The sequence below is a fragment of the Cetorhinus maximus genome, chromosome 3 (assembly GCF_964194155.1).
Source record: "Cetorhinus maximus chromosome 3, sCetMax3.hap1.1, whole genome shotgun sequence".
Classification (NCBI taxonomy): domain Eukaryota; kingdom Metazoa; phylum Chordata; class Chondrichthyes; order Lamniformes; family Cetorhinidae; genus Cetorhinus; species Cetorhinus maximus.
In genome coordinates this window covers 164,338,311-164,365,942 of record NC_135881.1, presented here as the reverse complement: position 1 = coordinate 164,365,942, position 27,632 = coordinate 164,338,311, and the positions used below count along the sequence as shown (strand labels likewise).

At 42.2% G+C, this 27,632-nt stretch overlaps 1 protein-coding gene across 8 annotated transcripts in view; it reads right to left on the bottom strand.

Moving 5' to 3' along the window:
• Nucleotides 1–8,109: 8,109 nt before the first annotated feature.
• The window catches only part of atxn1a (ataxin 1a), a 390,269-nt gene continuing 370,746 nt past the window's right edge, over nt 8,110–27,632 (bottom strand). For all 8 annotated transcript variants that reach the window (XM_078539207.1, XM_078539213.1, XM_078539212.1 and 5 more), the window contains 2 exons: nt 9,706–10,216; nt 8,110–8,281 (listed from right to left, as the gene is read on the bottom strand). In XM_078539207.1, coding sequence (XP_078395333.1) covers nt 8,196–8,281; nt 9,706–10,216 — 597 coding nt within the window. In that variant the 3' untranslated portion in view covers nt 8,110–8,195. The remainder of the gene's footprint in view (nt 8,282–9,705; nt 10,217–27,632) is intronic.

Genomic DNA, 27,632 nt, shown 5'->3' with positions numbered 1-27,632 from the left:
CAGCTCCCAAAGCCACACTTGGGTGAGAGTCATGGCTCTGTTGGTAGCAATCTCATCTTTGAGTCATAAGTTGTGGGCTCAAGTCACACTTCAGAAATTTTAGGTTCTAACACTTCAATGCGGTACTAGGAACTGCTGCAATGTATTTTTTTAATATTTGCCCTTGGGATGTGATTGTCACAGGCAAGGGCAGCATTTATTGGTCTTCCCTGATTGCCCTTGAGAAAGTGGTGGTTAGTCTTGAATCACTGCAGTCCATGTGGTTTAGGTACATCCACAATGCTTTAATTCTGCAGTAGTTTGATGCTGACTGGCTTGCAATGCCATTTCACAGAGTACTCGAGTCGCATGTAGGCCAATGTTTCCTCCCCTCAAGGATATGAGTGAACCAGATGGGTTTTTACGACAAATCTAGTTTCACGATTAATTAATAAGACTAACATTCTATTCCAGATTTATTAATTAATTGATTTTAAATTCCACCAGCTGCTGTGGAGATTTGAACACATGTTTCTAGAGCATTAGTTCAGACCTCTGGATTACTAGTCCAGTAACACTACTGTCCCAGGAGGTGCTGTTTGAGGTTTCAGATGTGACATTAAACTGAAGCTCATCTACCCTCTGGTGGACATAAAAGATCACATACACGATTCAAAGAGCAGGTGAGTTTGCCCCAGTGTCCTGCCCAATATTTATCTATTAACCAATATCCTAAAACCTCTTCTGGCCATCCTCACACTGCTGCTTTTGGAACCTCACCATGTGCTCATTGACGTGTTTCCTTAATTATGCTGATTACACTTACATATTTTTCAATTAGCTGTAAAGCTCTTTGGGATATCCTGAGGTGGTGAAAGGTGCAATGTCTTTTTTGCTGAGATCACTGCAGAATCAAAATACTGCCCTTTAAATGCTAAGCTCCCCATTCATTTCAGTAGCATTAGCCCTTAAAGTACACCCACATTATCTTTTTTATTTTTTTCCTGTGAACTCCCAAACTGAAACAATTACAGGCAGCAACTGCACACCATATCATGATTCACAGTTTCTTGGTGAAACAACTGGGGTAATAGCAAGTTGCAGAAAATTGATGACATCAAACACATGATTTGAATGCCACAGGATTTACAGGCAGTTAGAACCTACTTTAGAAAACACTAATGTATACATTTTATTTAATAAAAATCCAAAGCCAAGGCATCAACTAGATCCTATCTGGTTTTAGACTTGGCAAAAGTTGGAAGCTTTCAGGTCTAAAGAGCACACATCTCTATAGGTTTCTCGGTCCTCCCTCCACTCTATAGTAATCCAACATTTCCCGCACAACAGTTTTTGTGGTAGGGCCCACACTGAAAATGTGGAAAATACCATTATCAGCAATGTCTTAAGTTTGAAGCCACTGGAATAACCAATAAAGTACATTTTTTGCTCGAGTGTTGCTGAAAAAAGACATTTTGTCAAAGCTTTCATCTTGCACTCATCAGGACAATCGCAAGAATACCAATGTCAAAGGAAGCAACAGCTTTATACCATATGAGAAGAGAGTGCTGATTGGTTGGCAAGTGGACTCTGGTAGAGGCATTGCCATGGAGAATGCACCAGTTAATGGTGACTGACAGATAACTGCCAAGCATTATTTGAAATTTAAGCCAAGCAGCTTGACTCATTGATCAAGGCATTGCCCTGAGGAATGAACCAATGAATGGCTATCACTTTTGTTCAGCTGAAACAGGCACAATGTGTGTACATGTTCTGTCTGCAAAGAGCAGGGCCCTGTGTATTAATATATGTAGCTTCCAGTACACGCAAATATGCCACACTGCAAGCCTGACTGACAATCTTAAATTGGTTGTCAGCGTAATTCTTAGCACAATGGGGATTATTTAGCAAATGTTGTCCAATCGTGGAATCACATCTAATGTTGGACACTGTTTTGAGTTTTGCAAGCATGGGCTGGATGTGTACAGTCTGACCCTTGCCTCTTGTGAACAGTGGCTGGACGATACAATTCACCAGTCTTTGGGACATACGGCCTACATACCGAGCATCACATTGGCACTGAAATTCATACACCACATTACTCATTTACGTGATAGGCAGAACGTGTTTTTGGCTTGATGGCAGCATCCTGGTAGTAGCGAATACCACTCGTGTTGCTACTGTAAGCCTGAAACAGCTAGCTTTACCTATTGCTCAAATTTTTGAGATAGATTACCCTAGAAGGGTAAGGTGAGGTAGATGGGGCACTTTTCAGGGCCGAAAGCGATGGCCTGTTCATGAGTTTGCGTGATATAGGCATGAAATGATGCATTCATAACTAGTGCATTCTCCATAGCACTGCCTTTACCAAAGTCCACTTGCCAACTACTCAACACTCTCTTCTGATATGGTATAAAGTTGTTGCTTCCTGACATTGGTATCCTGATGAGTGCAAAAAAAACTTCGACAAAATGTCTATTTTTTAAACAATACCCAAATTCTGTACTGCCAAATGGCTATTTATATTTTGTTCTGTGGCAATGAGTCCTGGACCAAATGGTTCTTCACAGAACAGCAAGGCACAATTTTACTACTATCAACGTGCTATGGGTGGTTGTGGATGTTTGCAGGGAGAAGGGTGGTTAGGCAAAGTGAACTACATCACCATAAAGTAATATTCTATATGCCACTAAACTACTGTGGTATTACAGAATCAACTCTGCTCACTGAAAAATAGAACATGAATTGAAAAACTTGTCCTTTTTTTTACATCCGGCCTCTCTCAGCATATAAAACTTGCTCCCTTAGCTTGTAATGACTCTATGTTTGGGAGAGTGCAATCAAGGGCAATCCCCTAGAGTAAAATGTCTTCACTTCAGACAGCCACTAAGTAGATAATTAGCAATGACCTGAGAAGTGATACAGGAGAACTGTAGTGCTTTGCATACTCATGTCAGCATTTTTCCAAACCCCAGTCAAATTCTATGTTAACAGAAATATTAGTTAACACAAAACATGTTTCAAAATTTTAGTTCGTGATTGAAGTTAATTTAACACCACAAAGTGAATGCAGTTTCAAAGTGAAGGTGACCTATTTAACAGTAAATTGCCATTAATTTGGGCAGACTGCTTCACCTTTGGGTTCCAGTGGAAGCTGAGGAGCTACAAAAGAAAATAAGTTTCCTTTTGTCTAAGCAAGTTGCAGGATGACATCCTCTCTCCCAAAGAATTGTTGGTTAATCATAGCAGTATTACCTATATTTTTGTGAAATCTTCCAAGATGAGGCATTATTTTTCATACTTTGACTGTAAACTGGGTTCATTTAAACACTCTTTAATATTTTACATACTTAAGTAACTCCCTCACCTAAACTCTTTTCTAGACTTCTAAGCTTCGCCAATGTTTCAGAGTTTGTCCTTTTCCATTTCTGATCAGTTTTGCTACTATTTGATATGCCCTAATACAAGCATGTCTCTTTTGTAGCATGGTGACTAAAACTGTTATAAAGTCTTTGTGTAACTTGTATACTTACAAGAGTAAATGTTATGAAGCGGTGTTCTTGGTGCAGAGCTTTGCCTGCCAGGAGTACCTTCTGGGAGTTTGGCCATGGGAAGATTTTCTTCTGCAGGGCCAAAAACCTCCATGTCCAAGGTCAAGGTGTGCACTCCTGGTGACCAAAGTTCCATAGGAAGCACCTATTCATAAAATACCTCAATGATTCTACTTTCCTGGCTACATATCTTAGCATTCTGTTAGTTTTTTTTTATAGTTGGCTCATGACACTGTCCAGACAGCAATATTGTGCTGCATGCTCATCCTTTCCTGTTCTCTCTCTTTTTGCATCAGGAACAAATTTGACCAGGTTTACTGTTGGCTGTGTAATCATATATGTAGATTAAAAACAATAGGATTTAAGCACTGCTTCTCCTGACTGGGGAATCCAGAGCAAGAGGACAGAGTTTCAGGATAAGTGGCTGTCATTTAGAACTGAGATGTGGATGCATCATCATTGACTAAATTTAAGGCTGAGATAGACAGATTTTTGGACTCTCAGGGAATAAAGGGGTATGGGGAGTGGTGGCAAGTAGAGTTGAAGCCCAGGATCAGCCTTAATCATATTGAATGGTGGTGCAGGCTCGACGGGTTGTATGGTTTTCTCCTGCTCCTATTTCTTGTGTTCACACTTTGCACAGAAGGCTGTAAAAGTGCCTAATTGATATATGAAGAGCTGTTCTTCGAGCTTCTGTTGAACTTCACTGGAACACTGCAGCAGGCTGAGGATAGAAATGAGAGTGAGGCCAAAATGGTGAATTAAAATGACAAGCAATCGGAAGTGCAGGGTCATGTTGTGGACTGAGCAGGGGTGTTCCACAAGGCAGTCACCCAGTCTGCATTTGGTCTCCTTAGTGCAGGGAAGACCGCATTTGTGAGCAGCGAATACAGTAGACTAAATTGACAGAAGTACAAGTAAATCACTGCTTCACCTGGAAGGAGTGTTAGGGGGTCTTGGGCAGCGGGGAGAGAGGAGATAAAAGGGCAGGTGTTACACCTGCGAATGCATGGGAAAGTGCTGTAGGAAAGGGTCAAGGTGTTGGGGCTAATTGAGGAGTGGACCAGGGTGTTGCAGAGGGAATGGTTCCTTTGGAATGCTGACAGGAAGGAGAGGGGAAGATGTATTTAGTAGTGGCATCATTCTGGAGGTGGTGGAAATGGCAGAGGATGATCATTTGAATGTGGAGGCTGATGGAGTATAAAGTGAGGACAAGGGGAACCTTATTATGCCACTGGAAGGGAGGGGAAGGAGTGAGAGCAGAAGTGCAGGAAATGGACTTGACACGGTTGAGGGCCCTGTCAACAACAGTGTGAGGGTGGTATGATGGTGAGGAAAGCTTGAGGTTCAGCACCTCCTTCTGATAGGTACTTTATTGCCCTCTGGACTCAACATTGGGTTCAACAATATCAGGCTCTGATCCCCATTTTGTATTTTTTTTGCCACGTGCTGATCTGAATCTTGTTCTTCGTGGTTTTGTTTTTGGACAGAGCTGTTCATTATTCTGTCCTTCACACTCTGGACAATTGCTTTGCTTCTTGACTTCAACCATTACCACTCCCTTTGTCTTTTGTTCCATGTCCTTTATTATTTAATCTCTCCTGCCCTCTACCCTATCCGTGACCTTCCCCTGTTCTTCCACCCCTCCCCCTTTTTAACATCATAAAACCCATCACATTTCCACTTGCCTTCAGTTCTATTCATGTTACACTCAATGTTAACTCTCCATAGATTTTGCCAGGCCTGCTGAGTATTTCTAGCACTTTGTTTTTATTATGCCAATGACATTTTTTTGCAATGCAGTCTCTGTTGTAACGTAAGAAATGCAGCAGCCAATTTGTGCACAGCAAAGGTAACAACCATAATAAAAACAGAAAATGCTGGAAAAACTCAGCAGGTCTGACAGCATCTGTGGAGAGATAAACAGTTAACGTTTCGAGTCCGTATGACTCTTCTTCAGTTGCTGTTAGTTAGACCTGCTGAGTTTTTCCAGCATTTTCTGTTTTTATTTCAGATTTCCAGCATCCGAAGTATTTTGCTTTTATTAAAGATAATAACTATTTTTCTGTTTAGTGATATTGGTTGAGGGATACATATTGTTCGGGAGACTTAATTCCTTGGTTCGCAAATGTTTTTTTTAACAAAGGCACAACAATGTTAAAAGCACTATCTCCTTTTTTAAAAAACCTGTGTTTGATACAATTCCAAATTCTACCCTGTAATCCTGTGACTTTTAGTTTTCAGTTCTTTATTTTACCTAATTCCTCTAAGGAACTGGATATATTAAAGAAATTGGACAGCAACAAATTGGTATCACATTCTCTAGTGAATGCAAAGCTCTGCTTTACTCCTATCAATAATAATAGAACCACTGCGTGCTCCATGACTAAACTGCTTAGTTGCCCGATGAGGCTGTGAAGTTAAGTGATTGATACAAAGTGCAGCAAAAAAAATAGAACTGGAAACAAGCAACTAGAGGAAACAGTTGCGGTTGGCACTGTTATTTTATTAGTACGAGTATACTGAAACAATAAACTTGTACTGGTATACAGACAATTTCTTTAAAACAAAATTTGTTCAAAGTCTGGATCAAATATTATCATAATAATGAAATAACTTCTAACTAGAAAACCTGCAAGCACCATCAAAGAAAGGGACCATAAAATTCAACAGACCCGAGTGTATCCTACAAATAGACACACCACGATTAGAAAATAGAATATGAATTCTTCCATTTGTATAATTGTTTAAAAAAAGCTAGTGCAAGTACAATATTGTACACTGGAATTACATAGAATACGCACGTGTACGGAAAACGTCCCCCTTTCACAATGAAAGCTCTTAACTATGTATTTATGCACTGAAAAAACTCTCTCATCATCAGTAAGGTGCAAAACATTTTTCCCGCCCCCATTTTCCTGCATCTACTGGCCATTGCCATTAGGTGACCACAGCTTAGTCAGTCCATGAAGAAAACAAAAAAGACAATTGCCGCCTCTAATTGATTCTCAATGGAAGACTTAAAACTTTCAATAGGTACTAACAACCAAAAACATAGCAAATTCAGGAGCAGCAGTTCATATCTGGGAACTATTCACAAACTGGCTGCACGTCTAAAGCCTCTTTGTACAGTACTTCATTCTCGCCACAGCCTGAACAGATCAATCTCCTGGACATTACAAATTAAAATGTACAACTAAATTTAACCTTCAACTTCTTTAATGGTTTTTCCCCCCTCAAATATATTACAAGGTATGAAAGTCAAAGCTAGTTTAAACAGTATCCGAGCCTTTCAAAAACTGAGTAACCTTCCACCAACATTCAAATCTCCATGTGCAATAGGTTCATGTTACCTGTACTAATCGATATGAGTGAGCCTTCACTGTTAAACCTTTCGAAAGCAGTTTGTTTACAAGGTCCTAACCAGATACAGTGCTATGATGATCCGATCAGTAAGGTAACAATATTTGAGGCTAGGTCTGTTAAAAAGAAATTAGGCTTCAGAGTTAGTGAAAGTGCTGCTTCCGGTTACATCAGTGTTCCACATGCACACCAGCCCCATCCCTGAGTAAGAGGTGTGAAAGGGTTCTACAGGTCTCTCCAATCATTCTGTCCAGACAAATTAAAAAGGTGTTGTAGGTGGAAATCTCTACTATTATAGGAACAATCAGTAAATATGTATAACTGTCTACATACAGGTGGGATTACCCTGACTACCTTTGTGTGAATTGTTTTATTTTTGTCCACTACAAACTTTTTAAAAATAGCCTGCTGTCAGTTAACTATTGCAAATCAGACTTTGTAGAGGCACATGGCTGATCTGGTTATAAATGAAAAAAGCTTTCCTTGCATTCTGATCCAGCTTTTTTGTTTAAAAAGGAGGCCAGGGACTCAGTTTAAAAAAAGGCAGCAGTACAATGATTAGCGAGAAATGCAAATAATATTTTTTCAAATGTGAGTTAAAAGATGTGAACTATCAGGCTAAACTTGGCACTTTTAACAAAAGGTGGCTGCACAAGCAAACAAATTCAGAGTAATAGGCGGTCGGATCGAATAATGTGACCTAGCAATTTTCTAAACTGGAATTCTTACTTACAAATCAATATAAAACAAGTAACTGAATTGTTCACATTGCGCCTGACTATTTCCTGTAGTGTTTCTTAAGCAGAACCAGTCAGTTAAGTGAGTCCCTGCTTCCATGCTGGGGAAAAAAAAAAAATCACCTATTTAAATGTATAGTGGTACTGATTATTTTATCTAAAATCTCATATGCATCTCTACTCCATTGTTTCTCCATTTCAATTACCTCTTACCATCTAGCATTAAGAAAAATAAAAGAATGTGACTGCCCTGAGCAAGTTAATGAGAGGGCTGATGCATTTACTGAGCAGAAATTCCATTTTATCATTAGGAACCCAGCACTTACCAAGCAACGTGAATGTGCAATATATTGAAAACCTGCCCAGCTAATTTGGTGCATCGCTGAGAGGTTTAATTATAATGAACTTCTGCAATACTCAAGCCTTTTGTCTCACCATCCCCCTGCCCATTCCCACCCCCCTCCCCCCCACCCCCAACTCCCCATTAAGATCTTGAAACAGCTTTGGAATACAATCTTAAAGATGCAAGTGCCAGCTACAAGCCAAGAAATTAGAGTTTCCAATGCTAGCTAAGCTTCAAGTTACTTGCACAAATTAAAAAAGTTATCACCCCCTGTTCACTTCCAACAGTTTTCAGTTTTGTTTGAGAACCTGTTACGAAACAAAAAAAAACTGCGTTATCAAAGGAGGCTTTGTTCATTTTAAATACTGCATTTTTGATGAATGACATTTTAAGTGTTTTTGTGTTGTGCTTCAAAAAGCACTGTGCATGTCAAACTAAAAAAGTCTAATTTAAGCTCTACCTGAAGATGACTGAGAACAAAGATTTGAATGAGTAAAATCCTGTACAATTTTTTTTTAAATCATAAGATATCACTGGTGTACACTGACATTCATGTGTAACATATAATTAAGTAGATAAGAAACCTTTTCATTACACTATTTGAAACCATTTTCAATTTTGAAAGATCTGCTATTGAGGAGCTTGATATCTTTTAAAATGGCAAGTTACTGGAAAGATTTACCAATATCCTTTTGAGCTGTCCTAAAAGAGATTAATTTCATTAGATATGACAGACTTTTGAGTCAACCACTCAACTCAATATCCCATGAAACACTGTGGGAAGGTCCCAATGCTAAGGCAGGCCAAACAATGATCGCTACATTTTTTTTTAAGTTTCTCCTTTTTCAAAAAAAGTAGAGAAAAAAAAACCTGACAGATTCACTGCATGATTGTTGACTCTCAAGGTGTGCAAATTGCCAAATGCTTTAAATGTACAACAGTTAAACACTGGATAACCCTAGATTTCTCTTCCAGCTTTTGTTTCAACTCTCTGGGATCTTTTCCCCTGTTTTTGAGGCATTACATTTAAAAAGTGCTTTCTGATCAAGCAGTCTTCAGTGGATTACTGCTACCATACATAATCATTCACACAAGAATCAAGATAAATGATTCTCATTCTTCCAAACAACTTGAATCGACAATTGAATCGTTCTAGACTCACATCTTCTAGACAACATCATTCTTCAGTTTCCTTTTCCTTTAAAGTTCAGTATCTAGCTCTATATGGATGACAGTGTTTACAGTTAATACTAAACTTGTCATTTTGGTATGACTTTGAGATTCAGAACAGATACCCAGTAAATAAATATTACTGAATTGCAAGTGCTTAAAGACCATCCTGCCACTCTGTTGTATTGCACAACATTCAAGTGAGCATGGGGAAAAAGAAAGTGGCACCAATCATCACTAAATATGAACTGAATTTTAAAAAAAACAGTACCAGAGAAGACATTAATGGATTCTAATCATGATAGGAATAATCCTGGTGAGAATTTTCATAAGAGCATTCAATAAACAGTGAACAGTCAGAGCTATGTGGAAAGAACATAGTTACCAGTCTCCTCCTTAACACCATTTGAAATTATTACAACATGTTATTAACAAAAAAACTAAAATAACAAGCAGATAACATGTAAATACTGGGGTTGTTTCTAGCTTTAAGTCTACAGTACAGTATTATAGATTTTATTTTTTTTGAGCTTCCACCACTCCCCAAAGTGCCTTCACTTGCCTACGTTGGACCGTCCTTCAATGCAAATCTTAACCTCCTGAGGAATGAAGGAAGGCTTGGGAAGATTTAACGGCTGCTCTTCATCTGTCTTCTCTACTTTTCGTGTTTCGGGAGCAGACCACCTCCTTTTCCTTGTTGGAGGCCTCCCGACCTCTGTTTTGTTGAGCCAAGACCTTGTAATGGTTTCAGAAAACTTCAGTTTGCCATTTTCTGAGACAACTGGTACACTTCCCTGAACAATCCCGTTCTCTCGCTCCAAGTGCCGGGGCCTGTTCTCAGATATACTATAATTCTTTGGGTGCTTCAACAAGACACCAGTCGAGTCAATAGCCTGTCCTTTCTTTATAGAGCCATTTTTCAGATTTTTCAGTGTAAGAGATATGCAAACGTCACCAACAGAAAGTTTGGAACATGGCAAACCAAAGAGTTGGGAGGTTCTCTCCGGGCAACATGATGACCAGCCTTTTCCAAAAACAAAAAAAGGGTGTTCCACCAGAACTTCAACACTGACCTGGAAATCAAATTCAACACTGTAAGTCTTCATCTGTTTAAATGCAACACACAAAACACGAGCTTCACTAATTATACAAGCCTATTCATTATTAATAGTTGACAAAAAAAACCACAATAAAAAAGCAAAAATGACAATTAGTTACAGTTTTAGATATCAAAATGTAAGTGAGCATATGAAATAAAATGACCCATCTCCCTCAATAAGAATTAAATTAAACTTGCACACAAGTTTGGAGTGGTAAATGACACCGTAAGGATCTTTAATGGTTACCCCATGTTAAGCCCTCCCTCAATTACCTTTGTCAGCTTCATGGCTGCAAAGCTAATGCTGAAATTTTAAAGTAAAATCAGTTCTGACTATTGGAACAAAAGTACACTGGAAATACACTATCCAAGGCTCCACCCACTGCTCTGAAAGCTGCAGCATTCATTGAAATGATAGTTCTAAGCTAAAGAAATAAAAACCAAGACCAGGTGAAGGAAAACTTAAACTAAATACATCTGCACATGGCTACACCAAAACTATTTACTCTGCAAACAAATGGACTCAACTGGCATGTTATTTGCTTGTAATACAAAAGGGTCACAAACCACAAGTGCTGCAGGTGATTGTAAATTAAGGCACTCCTTAGCACGATTAAAAAATCCGCCTGGAGCTTCTTACTGTGGATTACTCCACGCCTGGTAAAGATACAAGTTCATGTTCAAAACTTCTACATCACTTTTACTGTTAAGCATTGTTCAACAGCAACTTTGATTACATCTTCAAACTTGGTGCTGGTTGGTGGTTCTGCAAATACCACAATCACCAATCATGGTTTTTATCCAGAGTTTTGAGAGTAGTCCTCATACTGTTTTCAAGAAGTGTCAGCAATGAATTTGTTTTACATGATCTACAAAATTATATTGTAGCTAACTTGTATTTATTTAGCACCTTCAATATGGAAAACATCCTGAGGCACTTTATGGAGAGGCGGGAAAAGAGCTAAAATAGAGGAATGGGCTCAGATTCAAAGGAATAAGACTAAGATAGGATGACAAAAATTCAGTTGGAAAGATTAGTTTTGGTAAAGATTTTAGAAGTGAACTGAAAAATGGAGAGGGAAGGAGGTAAAGAGAGGAGGACTGAAGGAAGGTTCTTCCAATTGTGGGTGAAGGATGGAAGTTTGTGCAATTCAAATTGAAGTTAAATTTCTGGATTCAGTCACAAACGGGTTTGGTCAGGCTGCTGACAAGTAGCCATAACGTTACGGACAGAATTCATGTGGTGTCTTCCAGTCCATAATCAGGACATTTGTATGTGAGGTGAGTGTATTTCCTTGCCCTCAGTGATTTTATATAAATTCCAGCAGCAGGCTTTTGGTGATTTTAAAAAAGGTTATTTATTATTACATATGTGCCCCAGATGTTTGAAGCTCAACAACTCAATCACTCGTCTAACTCACACTATCACTCATGCAAGGATTAGATACAGATGAAGTTAAAGCCGTAATTATAAAAATGGACTTTATAACTCAGTCTCTATGTCCATATGGGCCGGATGTCGTCTTAGTTGAGTTGATACTTTAGTTGGATTGAAGATCTTTTAGAAGCAAAGGATTCTCATGAAGCTACAAAGCCTCTTGCAGACAAATAGCCAGGAGATTTGTTCTCAGGTGGACTTGGAAGCTGAAACAAGTACAGTACTTTGGCTGCATTAGAAGACTTTCAGCTATAATGGTTCAGATGTTTCTTGGGGTTTCAGACGTTTCTCTGCTGGATTTGCTTCGTTCAGGATATTTTAAACTGCAGTCCCTGTAAGTTAGTTTCAGTCATATGAATGCAGGCTCCAAACCACCATGATACAATGGCAGCTGACAATGGTCATTCACTCTTATCTCTGCCCCAACTTGAGTTTATTCAATGTGGCATTCAGAGACCAACAGTCTAGAGATTCCGTATTCTCAAACACTGGTTCATCCTTAATGAGATATCTGAACTTCACAGGTGGCTGCGAAGGGACTCTTATTCAGATCCATGTTTAACTAAATATTGGCCACAGAATTGAATACTGTCCACAGTTTAGTGCAACGAGGTTTCACCAGACTGATTCCTGGAATGGCAGGATTATCCTGTGCTTGTATTCTCTAGAGTTTAGAAGAATGAGTGGTGATCTCATTGAAACATACAAAATTCTTACAGTCCTCGACAAGGTAAATGCAGGAAGGATCTTTCCCCTGGCTGGTGGGATGGTGGGAAGACGGCGGTGGCGGGGGGTGGGGGGGGGAGAGTGGCTGGACATGGACGTGGTCTAGAACCAGGGGACACAATCTCACGGTAAGTGGTAGGCCATTTAGGTCTAAGATGAGGAGGAATTTCTTCACTCAGAGGCTGGTAAGTCTTTAGAATTCTCTACCCTAGAGGGCTGTGGAAGCTCAGTCATTGAGTATGTTCAAGGCAGAGATGAACAGATTTCTAGATAGTAAAAACATCAAGAGATATGGGGATAATGCAGTAAAATGGCATAGAGGTAGGAGATCAGCCATGATCTAATTGAATGGTGAAGCAGGTTTGAGGGGCCGAATGGTCTACTCCTGCTCCAATTTCCTATGTTTAAATGCCCATAGTCACATATTAAGTTGCAGCCATCTTAACAGGTTTTGTGGCCACTTTCACAAAGAATGATTTTACATAGTATCCAATATCTTCAACTCACCGTGAGCATGACAATAGAGTAGCAAAAACTGTAACTAGGCTTAGTTTGAAAAATCAACTCTTTCAGTAATGACATTTTATGTTGAAAATAAATTTTAAAAATGAAAAAAGTACAAACAACAGACGTGCTGGGTGCAAGAAAACATTGAGACATCAAAAACATCAAGGTATCATTGGACACAAGTCCAATGAATGTTACTTCATATGAATTGGCAGAAAGAAAGAAATTTCTTGACCAGTTTATCATTGAAACCTGCAGTCTTTGCAGCAGTACCTACAATTTAACAGGACAGCAGTTGGATGAATAGTCGACAGAAGGAAGAGATTCAACCATCTGGTATCGAAATAAGGCTTTTCATTCATCATTTACAAGATAGTATGCGGTCACCATTCATCAGAGCCAAATGGTATAATTAACAAGAGAGGGGACAGGGATATAAAAGCAAGGTGACAGACAATTGCTGGGCATGAAGAACTGAACACTAAGATGTATTAAACTTTCTTATACAAAATTGTACAAAAATACATTAGCAGTTGGATAAATAATTAATCATGTAAAGCCCAACAAAATAGAATGGGTGACAGACAAGTAGGCTCAGTATAATTGGTAAATACATAACATACAGTAATATGTGGGGTGGGGAAAAGATGGCACCTATCTCATTTCTTTCCTCAAATTTAAAAGGCTGCATATATTACTTTGCTAATACAACATAGTTCTAATCTTATGCTTTGAGACCATTGCTTCTTCAGAAATAATTTATGCTGTCAGTGGGAAAAACAACCAATTCTACATCCTAGTAGTCAAACGTATGTTTCAACATTGCTGGATGGCCCTGCTAACACAGAACAGAGATGACCATGAAATCATCTCTTTGATGCAGGTGTCTCAGTGTCTTGTTTCAAATTTAGGTCAGTGCCTAGATCTTAAGAAGTTGCACTGATTGATCAATAAAACCAAACCAAATTTGATGCTCCAACCAGTTGGGCAGTAACAGATCATTGACTAATCTTCCTTATGACCCTATAAATCAAAAGAGAACAAGCAGCCAGAAAAATACTTCTCATCAAAGGTTAATGAATTTGTAAATTGTTACTTTTGGATAAACTCAGTTTTTGCATTGCAAGAGGGAAAAATGAAAGTATAGTAAATGAGTTTACATGCTTTGAGGTAAAGTTAATTAGCATAATGGACAGCACCCCTAGGCAGCAAACCTCCTTTCCCTTAGTTTAATGAAAGGAAATTCAGATCTGCTTTTAAACATACTGGGATGATTTTCATATATTAACTTGCATGACACATCGTACTTATGACTAAACTTTAGCAATCGGTAGCTGGCCAGGCCATTTGAGACATTAAGAACCAACCAGGTAATTCCGCCAGGCACACACTCAGCTCCTCACCTCATTACAGCCTTGGTCCAAACATGGACAGAAGAGATGAACTCAAGAGGATAGGTGAGTGTGGTTGCCTTTGACATCAAGGCAGTATTTGACCAACTGTGACATCAAGGAGCCCTAGCAAAATTGGAGTCATTGGGAATCAGGAGAAAACTCTCCACTGGTTGGAGTCATACCCGCCATAAAGGAAGATGGCTGTGGTTAAGACCATAAGATGTAGGGGCAGAAGTAGGCCATTTGGCCCATTGAGTCTGCTCCGCCATTCAATGAGATTGTGGCTGATCTGATAATCCTCATCTCCACTTTCTTGCCTTATCCCCATAACCCTCGATTCCCTCACTGATTCAAAATCTGTCTATCTCCACCTTGAATATGCTTAACGACCGAGCTTCTACAGCCCTCTGCGGTAAAGAATTCCACAGATTCACTACCCTGAGAAGAAATTCCTCCTCATCTCTGTTTTAAATGGGCGACCCCTTACTCTGAGATTATGCCCTCTAGTCCTAGACTCTCCCACAAGGGGAAACAACCTCTCAGCATCTACCCTGTCAAGCCCCTAAGAATCTTATATGTTTCAATAAGGTTGCCTCTCATTTTTCTAAACTCCAATGAGTACAGACCCAACTGACTCAGCCTCTCCACATAAGAAAATCTCTCCATACCCAGGATCAAACTAGTGAATCTTCTCTGGACTGCCTCCATTGCCAGTATATCTTTCCTTAGATAAGGGGGGCAAAATTGTTCGCAGTATTCTAGATGTGGTCTAACCAATGCCTTGTATAGTTTTAGCAAGACTTCCCTATTTTTATATTCCATTCTCTTTGAAACAAAGGCAACATTCCATTTGTCTTCCTTATTACCTGTTGAACTTGTATTTTAACTTTTTGTGATTCATGCACAAGGACGCCCAAATCCCTCTGTGCTGCAGCCTTCTGCAGTCTTTCTCCATTTAAATAATATTCAGCTCCTCTATTCTTCCTGCCAAAGTGCATAACCTCACATTTGCCCACATTATATTCTATCTGCCAAGTTTTTGCCCAGTCACTTAACCTGTCTATATTCCTCTGTAGACACTTTGTGTCATCCTCATCACTTACCTTCCCACCTATTTTTGTGTCATCCGCATACTTGGTGATAGTACATTCACTTCCCACATCCAAGTCATTGATAAATATTGCAAATGATTGTGGCCCCAGCACTGATCCCTGTGACAGTCCATCAGTTACAGGTTGCGATCCTGAAAATGCCCCCTTACCTCAACTCTGTCTCCTATTAGTTAACCAATCCTCTATCCATGCTAATATACTACCCCCAACACCATGGGCTCTTATCTTATTAAGTAGTCTTATGTGCGGTACATTATCGAATGCCTTTTGGAAATCCAAATATATTACATCTACTGGTTCCCTTTTAGCTATTTTGCTTGTTACCTCCTCAAAGAATTCTAATAAATTTTTCAGGCATGATTTCCCCTTCATGAAGCCATGCTGACTCTGATTGATTAGATTATGTAATTCTAAATGCTCCGCTATTACATCTAGACAATAGACTCTAACATTTTCCCAATGACAGATGTTAAGCTAACTGACCTTTAGTTACCTGTTTTTTGTCTCTCTCCCTTTTTAAAAAAGGGTGTTACATTGGCCTTTCTCCAATCCTCTGGGACATTTCCAGAATCTAAGGATTCTTGGAAGATTACTACCAGTGCATCCACTATCTCTGTAGCTACTTCCTTTAATATCCTAAGATGTAACCCATCAGGTCCAGGGGGCTTATCGGCCTTTAATCCCATTAGTTTTTCTAGTAATTTTTCTCTAGTGAAAGTTATTGTATTTATTTCCTCCTCGCCTTTTGCCTCTTGATTATTTAGTATTTTTGGAATGCTATTAGTACCTTCTACTGTGAAGACTGAAGCAAAGTGTTTATTCAACTTCTCTGCCATTTCCTGTTTCCCCATTACTATTGGAGGTTGTTGGAGGTCGGTCATCTCAATCCCAGGACATCACTTCAGGAGTTCCTCAGGGTAGTGTCCTCGGCCCAACCATCTTCAGCTGCTTCATCAATGACCTTTCCTCCATCATAGCATCAGAAGTGGGGCTGCTCGCTGATGATTGTACAATGTTCAGCACCATTCATGACTCCTCGGATACTGAAGCAGTCCATGTCGAAATGCAGCAAGACCTGGACAATATCCAGGCTTGGGCTGATAAGTGGCAAGTAACATTCACGCCACACAAGTGCCAGGCAATGACCAACTCCAACAAGAGAATCTAGCCATCTGCCTTTGACATTCAATGGCATTACCATCGCTGAATCCCTCATTAGCAACATCCTGGGGGTTATCATTGACCTGTAGCTGAACAGGACCAGCCATATAAGTACTGGGGCTACAAAAGTAGGACAGAGGCTGTGATTCCTGCGGTGAGTATCTCACCTCCTGACTCTCCAAAGCCTGTCCACCATCTACAAGGCATGAGTCAGGAGTGTCCACTTGCCTGGGTGAGTGCAGCTCCAACAGCACTCAACAAGCTCAACACCATCCAGGACAAAGCAGCCCGCTTGATTGGCACCCCAGCCACCACCTTAAACATTCACTCACACTGCCAGCAGTGTACACAATCTATGGGATGCATTGCAGCAACTCACCAAGATTCCTTCAACATCACCTTCCAAACCCGCGACCTCTCCCACCAAGAAGGGCAAGGGTAGCATATGCATGGGAACACCACCACCTGGAAGTTCCCCTCCAAGCCACACAGCATTCTGACTTGGAACCATATCACCGTTCCTTCACTGTCGCTGGGTCAAAATCCTGGAACTCCCTTCCTAACAGCACTGTGGGTGTACCTACATCATGTGGACTGCAGCAGTTCAAGCTGGTGGCTCTTCACCACCTGCTCAAGAACAATTAGGGGTGGGCAATAAATGCTAGCCTAGCCAGCTATGCCCACATCCCATGAACAAATAAAAAAAGGTAGTGCGAGACTACAATCATTTGTAGGCCAGAGCCTACAAATAGGAGTAACAGGCTGCCTTTCCTGAAGGCAATCAGTAAATCAAAATTGGATTTTGTAACAATCCAAACATTTTTATGGTTACTTTTCTCATGCTAGCCCAGAAATTATCAGGTTGATTTCAATTTCAAAATTTGTCTTAGTGGGATCTGAACTCTCGGCCCGTGGTTTTCTAGTCTAGTACCACAACCACCAGAAGACTGTACAAATCCTGCATTATTATACACTCTTCAGAAATGAATTTGGTTTGGTTTCACAAGTGCACCTGTACCACCATCACATTTCTGAACACCATATTATGATATTACATAGAAATCTGATCACCTGAAAAACAAAATACTTGTTACAGAGAAAAACGATTAGAATTTGTTGAGTATCAATTTGCTTTCCCAATATTAAATAATGTGACTGTGTTCTCTGTTGGCATTTAAGATTCTACTTAAAACTTGCCTCTTTGATGAAATGTTTGGTCACCAGCCCAATATTTCCTTATGTAACTCAGTATCAAATTTTGTCTGACAATTACATGTTTTACTACATTAAAAGCACCACAGAAATGCAAGGTGTTGTTGTAGAAACCTGGAGAATTTATCACTGTTGCATGAGAAACAGACCGAGATGCAATTTGAGGTGAGGAGAGAGAGGGCATGTGGGTAGGGGGAGCGCGATGGCAGGGAAGGAGGCAGAGTAGAGTGTCAGGAGCAAGGCATGAGCATATGAGAGGGAGATGGTTGATCTACTTAAGTCATGAAGATATTTATACACTCTAGTGGCATAGTAAGCAGCATTTTATATGTTGAATTAGGTTGTAAAGCAGTAGTTCTACTCCTTTCAAATCAACGCAACATTCCCTGTTGAAGCACAGGGATTTCAAGAGATTGGAATCTAGCTGCAAGGTTGCTCACTGCGCTACCTCTAAGTTCATACAGACTGCATTATTCTCAACTTGTTGACCTGTCATTTCCTTTAAAACATACAGCTTGTAAACATCATTAAAATTAATGTTAAAAGTTCCATGCATAGCACTGAGATATTAGGATGCTGTGCCGCAAGTTTGATATTCATGACATTCCATACAATAATACAAAATCTCTCCTCTTCTGGGGTAGGGAAGGGGGAGACAGATGATAGAAGGGGAAGAGAGGAAGTTCAGAACATGCTGGAATGTGTGCAGATGCACCTTTTATTAACCACTTTAAGCTACGTTGACAGGGTTTTAGAAATTGGTTCCTTGATAGCTCTCTTCATCAGGGCAGGAGACCCAAGAAAAGGAGACACAGACATGACCCAGAACTGCAAACATGTTGTACAGGGTCACTAGCTTGTACCCCCCCAACTGGCCACATGGCAAGTTCCCAGTATTGGCCATAGATTTCAGAGACAGCAATGACGCAACATTAAATCAGATCAAATTAACTCTGGGTCATTTTTGTATACCTCTGCACAGCTGCTTACAGAGAACGATTCAGAGGCATGATACATTCCTGTCCTCTCACATGTAACATAGCTATCAAATGCAGCCATGATATTTGTGGCAAGACTTGAGGTAAACGGAACAGTGCTGAGCACCCGTTTTGCACAATTATTTTTAAACATAACTATGTTCTAAAGATACTTTCACGGGCTCAACAAATTTATCCAGTAAGCATCCGAACCATACATGCTAGGATTAAGTCAGATCTCCAGTTCATGCTGAGTGGGGCCTTTCAGCACCTCAGTTATGCTAGAGAAAATCATTTGCTCCCCAAATGTTTTTCTGCAATTCTTGCTGGAAGTGTGCATTTACATGTTGGGCGGAGGCAGCATTTGATTTGCTGACATTCAATTATCTAGTATTAAGCATAAATAAAGGTCACTTGGAGGAGAAATGAGATGGTAGCTGTCATTTGTGGAACCATATCCTAGCTTGGAGTCAATGCCTTCAGGAGCTGAAGGAAGAAAATTGCAGAGAAAAAGTTGAAGAAAACAGTTAAAGATAAAATAACATGCAGCTCACTTTACAAGATCATTAAAAATATTTATTTCCCACCATCTGCATCACACTGCATTTTTCAGCTGTGTGCTTAGATGATACAACACCCTTAATCCAGGACAGATGCAATATCTGTGGGCTGTATCAGAATAAACTGAAAATAAGATCTATAAACTGAAAATAAAATTAAGTAGCACATCACAAACAATGAATAGATCTGAGAAATGACTCAAAAGAAATAGGTAAATGTAAAGCAATTTCTGAATACTAAAATGGCATTTTGTGTTGTTGGGAGGAAATTCTACTCTTCTACCAGAGTCAGCAGAATAGCATCTTGCTACCTATAAGTGGCCGTTCCTTTTTTTTATAATTTGTAAAACAGATAGAATTGGACTTTCTGCAAAGTTCCCGCTTAGATATTAGCGCAATCTAAGTGGAATTGACAGAAATAGCACAAATGACTGCAGAATTTATAAGTGAGTAAATGCCCATAAAAATTTACATTGGAGCTCCATGATCTTTTACACTGAGCTCAATCTCACCACTACCTCTCCTGACCCCTCCATGATCTCTAAATAGCATCGCTGCTGGTCAGACATCCAGTTCTGGATGAACAGAACTTACGTCCAACTAAATATTGAGAAAATCAAAGCTATACACTAACCACACTTCATCCCACTGCTTGGCAACCATTTTAGACTGAACTGTTTGCAACCTTGATGTTTCTGAGATGAGCTTCCTACCATATTTCTGTGCCATCACTAACAGCATCCATTTCCACCTCCATAAAAGTGCCGAAGTTTGCCCCTGCCTTATCTCATCTGCTGCTGAAACCCTCACCCCCATACCTTTGATAACTCGAGACAACTATTCAAGTGCAGACCTGTTCACTCTCCAGTCTTCCACCCTCCATTAATAACTCTGGCTGTACCTTAACTCGCAGCAATTCCTTTGCTCACTGACTTATAGTTTAGCTCTTGGCGAAGCACTGCCTCTATTTTAAAATTCTCATCATTGGTTTCAAATTCCTCCGTGGCCTCATTCCTCCCTATCTCTATAACCTCCTCCTGCCTTACAACTCAGATCTCCAATTTTGGACCCATAGAATGATTACAGCACTGAAGAAGGCCATTTAGGCCATTGTATCTGTGCTGGCTCTCTACAAGAGCAACTCACCTAGTGCCACTCTCCTGCCTTTTCCCTACAGGCCTGCAATTTTTTTTCTTTTCAGATAATGAGAAATGCATCAGTGCCAACCTCTGGGCCTGCTCTACTCAGTTAGAATCATAGAATGGTTACAGCACTGATGGAGGCCATTCAGCCCAACCTGATTTTAATCACTGGTGGCCATGTCTTCAACTGCTAAAGCTCCAAATTCTGGAATTCCCGCCCTAAACTCCTCCAACTCTCCACCTCTCTTGCCTTCTTTAGGACACTCCTAAATCAAGCTTTGACCAAACTTTTAGTCATCTGCCTTAATATATGGTTCAGTATCAAATTTTATTTGATAATGCTATCAGATACCTTGGGGTATTTAAAAGATTTAGTCACATTAAAAGATATATATAAATGCAAGAAATAGTAGTAGTTTGTTCAACAGTCAATTCTTTTGAAGCAATCCTTGTCCACAAAGCTGGTCATGTTCCCAGGTCGGTATGTTGAGTTTCCACAGATTCTGCTCCTTTTGTGTGTGCTCAGAATTTCAGGCACATGGCAGCCATGATCACATTAACCCATTGTTAATGACCTGCAGCAACAATAACCAGCAGTCCACTGAAGCCTGACTCAGGTCTATTTCTCTTACTAATATTACAATTACTTTGAATTTAGTCCAACAGGTTGAAATTCAGTCACCTGATCTGCCCTTGGAGCATATGGCCTATGATCAGCAATCAACAGAAATCAATTGCTGCAGTTGAAGAAACAACCAATTATTTGAACAAATTTCCAGTTTAAATTAGCTTAATTTTGCAATCTTAAATTAGTCCCTGGAACATTGGCCATGTCCCAATCATAGATTACAATTGATAACATTGATTGATTGCATTGATTCATGAGATTTTTTACATTTGGGTTTAAGCAATGACTCTGAATAGAAAATTAGACATGTCGCCTTGACAAAATTGGCTCAATTTCCAGATTGCATCCCATGGGGAAAATCCAGGTCCTAATGCCAATTTTATGTTTGCAGTGGATTGACAAAGATTTATTGTGGACAATAAGAACTTTGAGCACAGCCAGGTTATGACCTTTTGTTTTTGCCTTCTACACTTAATTTTTATATAATTTTTCTTCTCAAAATCTTTCTTGTGAATTTTCTGTAGTGCCTCTGGTTTGGGCAAAACTCAGAGCTTGGGTATATGGAACTGCAACTGCCCTGTGTAAATGGGCAGCAAGCAATATTAGGAATAACAAAGGTACAACTATTCCCTTTGCTATGTAACAAACTCCCAATAAGTGTGGCTCAGTATAGGATCTGAGTAAAGGAGTGGATGAACCTCCAAATGTTAGCACCCCATGGTATTATCAGTGACCCAATTCCACTTCCCATCTCAAAGTATTACACAGTAGAAACTACCAGTATTAATAAGTACCACACTCTTCACAATCTCAATCAGCTAGATTTTCTACATTGCTAAATTGAACCAGTGGAACAGTACAACTTGGGGAAGGCTGTTATGACAGTGTGAAGGATCATTCATCATTGATACTGTGTCCTGTGGAACACATCACTTCAAAGAGAACAATTCTTCAAGTTAACTGTTATATCTCAATGATTTAGGCTTTCGTGTAGGGGGCATGATTAAGAGGTTTGCAATGATACAAAAAACTGGCTATGATTGATTACGAGGAATAGAACTGTAAACTGCAGGATGTCGTCAATGGACTAGTCGTGCTGAGCAGAAAAGTGGCGAAATAGAATTCAATCTAGAGAAGTGTGAGGAAATGCATTTGGGGAGGACAAATAATCCAAGGGGACACACAATAAACAGTAGGATACTGAGAAGTGTATTGAGCAGAGCTACCTTGGAGTGCAAGTCCCCAAATCCACTGGAACAGGTAAGAAGCATACAGGATACTTTCCTTTATTAACATAAGGGACAGCAGAGGAGATCTACTCCCTGCAAGACTTCCCCAGCGCTGGATGTTTCGACGTGACTTTCAAGCGTGTGGCAGCTTGCGTCAAGTTCCTGAAGGTGTTCGAGGAGAAGAGAGACCAGCCGGAGATGAAGATCCTGACGGTGGAGCCGCTCTTTGCTCGGCCGTTGCAACGGGACCGTGTGGTGACTGTGCATCTCTACAACCCCTACGTCCCTGTTGCCGACGTGTTCACCTTCCTCGCCTGGTACGTCGACAAGGTAGGGAGCTGCATCGAGGTTAGAGACACCTTCGGGATTTGGATGTGCAAACGCCAGGTTAAGGTCACGCTCAAGACCGATGGTAAAGGAACCATCCTCCACCCTCCTTCCAGCTTCGCTATTCCAGCTTGTCTACGCTGGGCAGCCCAAACTTTGTCGCTCATGCGGCAAGTCTGGTCATGTGGCGGCCAACTGCAGCGCCGCCCTCTGCAAGGACTGCAAACAGGAAGGGCACCAGACAAAGGACTGCAAACAGACTAAGTGCTGCAACCTGTGTGGGAAGCAGAGGAAATGCTTTGTGTCACTACTACCAAGGACACTTGCAACACTCCAACCACCAAGGCCCCCAGTGAGAACAACGGGACAAAGGAAGACACAGAGAGAGACAAGATGGAGGAAAAGATTGAGGCAGCAGACAGCCAATCAACAGCACTGGCCCTGAACCTCCCACTCCTCAGGAGAGCGAATCAATGGTGGAGGAGGAAGCAGCCGAAAATCAGCAGGGGGAGTGGCAGCTGGTGAAGAGAGCCAAAAGGAAGGGGCTAAGAAAGGACCAAGCCACTTCCCAGACAAGTGGCAAGAGGCGTCTCCCATCCGACACGGATGACAAGGGCAGCTGCTCTTCGGATGAAGAAGGAAAAGGGCGGCATCTACAGAAGAAGCGGCAAAGCTCTAGGGAGTTGGAGGATGAGACACCCGAGCTCCAGAACAGTGGAGACAATGAGGAGACCAGCGCACCCCAACTTTGCCCACAAAGAGGCCGGCGCACCCCAGGAATCTGGGAGCAGTGAAGCGCTCAGCGCACCCCAGATCCGGGAAGCCAGGAGCAGCAACACCCCAGAGGGGGAAAGGATCGGAGAGTCTTCTCCAACAGAGGACATTTCAAATCCTGTTCTCTGCATGAACCCCCAGATGCCACCTGAGCAGAACATTGCCAATTTGGAGGTTCAGGACAGTTTCCTCAGCCCATCCAAAGTGAGGCAATTTGTGAACACTATGGGTATGCAGGAGCAGACCAAAGGTCTGGAACTCTCAGAGACATCAGGTTTGGTAAGAGACTAAATGCTCTAAAATGGGTGTAAAGGTTGTATCCATAAATGTGCGTAGCATTAAATCTACTACGCGATGTGTTGCAACCTTGGACTACCTTGCCAAGGTCAAAGCTGACCTGTTGTTTCTGCAGGAGTGTGCGATACCGCACCTCAGCTCCTACAGGCAATGGCCACGATGGTAGTCCCATGGGCCATCGATCTGGTCGGGAGGAAACGACTCTCGTTCCTCCAGCCTGGGTATTGTGCTGCGGGGAGGCAACTTCACCATCTCCGAGGTTAAGGAGGTGGTGGGCGGGCAGCTCCTCGTAGCAGACGTAATGTACAAGAATGCTCCACTCCAGTTAATTAACGTGTACGCCCCGGCACAAAAAGGCAAGCGGCTGCAGGTTTTTCAGCAGCTCCCACTGCTGCTGGCAACCTCCAGGCCGGTTATTCTGGGCGGTGACTTCAAATGCATCATCGATGCGGCTGGACGATCCGGTACAGCTGACAGCAGATTGGACGCTATGTCCAGATCCCTGATGGAAACAGTTAAGGAGCCAAGCTGCACGATGTCTTCAGCAACCCTGCGGACGGAGCGCAGCGTAGATACACCTGGTCACGGCCAGACGGGTCCATCCATTCCAGGATAGACTTCCTGTATGTGTCCCGCGCGTACCCAGTCAGATCCACCGACTTCAAGCCGGTGTTTTTCCTCTGACCACTGCCTCCTACTGGCTGACTGTCACTTAGAGGAAGACCAGAGGGTGGGCAGGGGGGCATGGAAGCTAAACGTGCAACTGCTGACTCCAGAGAACATTGAGGAGCTCAAGAGGGACTACAAAGGTTGGAGAACCGTTTAACCCCTCTTTGAGTCCCTGACACATTGATGGGAAGCGATCAAGGGAAACATCAAGAGGTTTTTCATCCTCAAAGGCGCCCAGAAAGCTAGAAAGGAACAGAGGGAAATGTCCCGACTCTAGAAAAACATGCAGAATCTGCTCTGGCTGCAGTCGATGGGGGCCGATGTCAAGGAGGAACTCCAAGAGGTGAAGAGCAGCAAGCCTCGCTCTGCCTCGGAGGCCTCCAAGATCATCTTCCGGTCCAGAGTCCGCTCTGTGGAGCAGGATGAGACGTGCTCACGTTTCTTCTTCCAAAAGGTACACAGAGAGAGCTCTGTGATCAGCAGCCTGAAGGAAGACGGCGGTTCAGTAAAGTCATCGCAGTCCGACATTTTGAGGATCAGCAAATCCTTTTATGCTGGATTGTATGACGTGAAGCCCACAGACAGCACGGCCTCCCAGTCCTTCCTGTCCTCTATCACGGAGGTCTTAGACGACAGTACACGGGAGAGCCTGGACAAACCGCTAACTCCTGACGAACTGACTAAGGCCCTTGAATCCTTAGAGAAGAGTAAAACTCCCAGAAGCGACGGCTTGCCGGCGGAGTTGTATTCGGCTCTGTGGGACTGGATCGGCCCAGACCTGCTAGAAATGTACGAGAGTATGCTTCTGGCCGGCAGCATGTCAGAATCCATGAAGAAAGGCTTCATCACCCTGACTACAAGCACAAGGGGGAAAGGGAGGAAATTAGAAATTGGCGACCCATTTCACTTTTGAATGTGGACCATAAGATTCTGTCCAAGGTCATCGCCAATCGGGTCAAGTCCGCTCTGGAATTGGTGATCCACCCTGACCAGACCTGCGCTGTGTCGGGCAGGAAGATCTCTGACAGCCTCGCGCTGCTCAGGGATAAGATTGCTTATGTGCAGAACAGGGGTATGGACACCTGCCTCATAAGCCTGGATCAGAACAAGGCCTTTGACAGAATATCGCACACCTACATGGTGGATGTGCTCTCCAAAATGGGGTTTGGGGAGGGAATTCGCAATTGGATCCAACTGCTCTACACTAACATCAGTAGCGCAGTTTCAATCAATGGGTGGGAATCAGATAGCTTTCCTATTAAATCTGGAGTCTGGTAGGGCTGCCCGCTCTCCCCTGTCCTGTTTGTGTGTTGCAATGAACCCTTTGCTGAGTCCATCAGGAAGGGTCCGGGCATAAGAGGAGTGACAATCCCAGGCAGTGGAGGCACTCAGGTCAAAGCCTCCCTGTACATGGACGATGTCGCCGTCTTCTGCTCGGATCCGCTGTCGGTGCGCAGACTGATCCACATCTGCGACCAGTTCGAACTGGCCTCGGGAGCCAAGGTAAATCGTGGGAAGAGCGAGGCCATGTTCTTTGGGAACTGGGCTGACCGATCCTTTGTCCCCTTCACCGTCAGGGCTGACGGCCTGAGGGTGCTGAGGATATGGTTCGGAGGGACCAGGGCATGTGTTAGAAACTGGAAGGAGCGAGTGTCTATGGTGAAAAGAAAACTGGGCATGTGGGAGCGACGCTCCCTCTCCATTGCGGGTAAGAACCTGGTCATCAGGTGTGAGGCTCTCTTGCTGTTGCTGTACGTGGTGCAGGTCTGGCCCATTCCAGACTCCTGCGTGAAGGCGATCAGCCGAGCCATCTTTCGCTTTATCTGGAGATCGAAAATGGATCGTGTCCGCAGGGACGCGATGTACAAGCCTCTAGATAAAGGGGGAAAAAATGTGCCCAACATCGCCCTCATACTGATGGCCACCTTTGTGTGCGGCTGCATCAAGCTGTGCGTAGACCCTCGGTACGCAAAAACCAAGTGTCACTACGTGCTGAGGTTCTACCTGTCCCCGGTGTTGCGAAGGATGGGTCTGGCCACGCTGCTACGGAACGTTCCAACTAGTTGAACCATGCCGTACCACTTGTCCCTGGTGGAAAAATTTATGCAGAGAAACACCTTTGACCACAAGTCGATCAGGCAGTGGTCAGAACGTAACGTCTTAGAGGCCCTGAGGGAAAAGGAGGGTGGATCCTGTGGGATGGTTCCCCGAGCAGACTGTCAAAGTCATTTGGCAGAATGCCTCATCGCCAGAACTTTCCAACAAGCACCAAGACGTAGCTTGGCTGGTGGTGAGAAAGGCCCTCCCCGTCAGATCCTTCCAACACGCCAGGAGTCTCACCCCCTCTGCACGTTGCCCTCGAGGTGGCTGTGGTGGGGACGAGACCGTTGATCACCTCCTTGTGGATTGTGCCTTTGCAAAGAAGGTCTGGAGAGAGATGCAGTGGTTTCTGTCAAGGTTCATCCCGAGCAGTTCTGTGACACAGGACTCTGTGCTCTACGGGCTGTTCCCAGGGACACACACCGAGACAAACATCAACTGCAGCTGGAGGATCATCAACTCAGTGAAAGACGCTCTTTGGTCTGCCTGAAACTTGTTGGTCTTCCAGCGCAAAGAGTTGTCCCCGACCGAGTGTTGCAGACTGGCACATTCCAAGGTCCAGGACTACGTGCTGAGGGACGCACTAAAGCTTGGGGCAGCCGCCGCAAAGGCGCAATGGGGAAAGGTCACTGTCTAAGACCTTTCTGCCACAGTGCATCGAGGGGCTGGGAACTGTTGAGAGCCCTTCGGGCTGCACAGCTCAAAATGAATGTATGCAGTGAATACTAATTGTATTGAAGCACCTCAGAGTGCAACATGATGGATGTTGATAACTCCAATACCATTGTCTGATTGTCTGCATTGACCATATTGAAATGATTGTGATATTCATTGATTGTATTGATGCACCTTGTGATACATGTATAAAAGTTGAATCTGATTGTACTTATGTGATGGTGATTTTGAAATGTTCTTCCAGATATTTTATGAATAAAGTATATTTTTCAAAAAAAACATAAGGGACATTATGCTAGAAGTGTACAAAACACTAGTTAAGCTAGAGTACTTTGCACAGTTCTGGTCACAACATTGCAAGGAGGAATTGATTGAACGAGAGAGGGTACAGAGGAGATTTAAAAGGATGTTGCCAGGAATGGGGAATTTTAATTCTGAGGAAATATTGGATAGGTAGGGGCT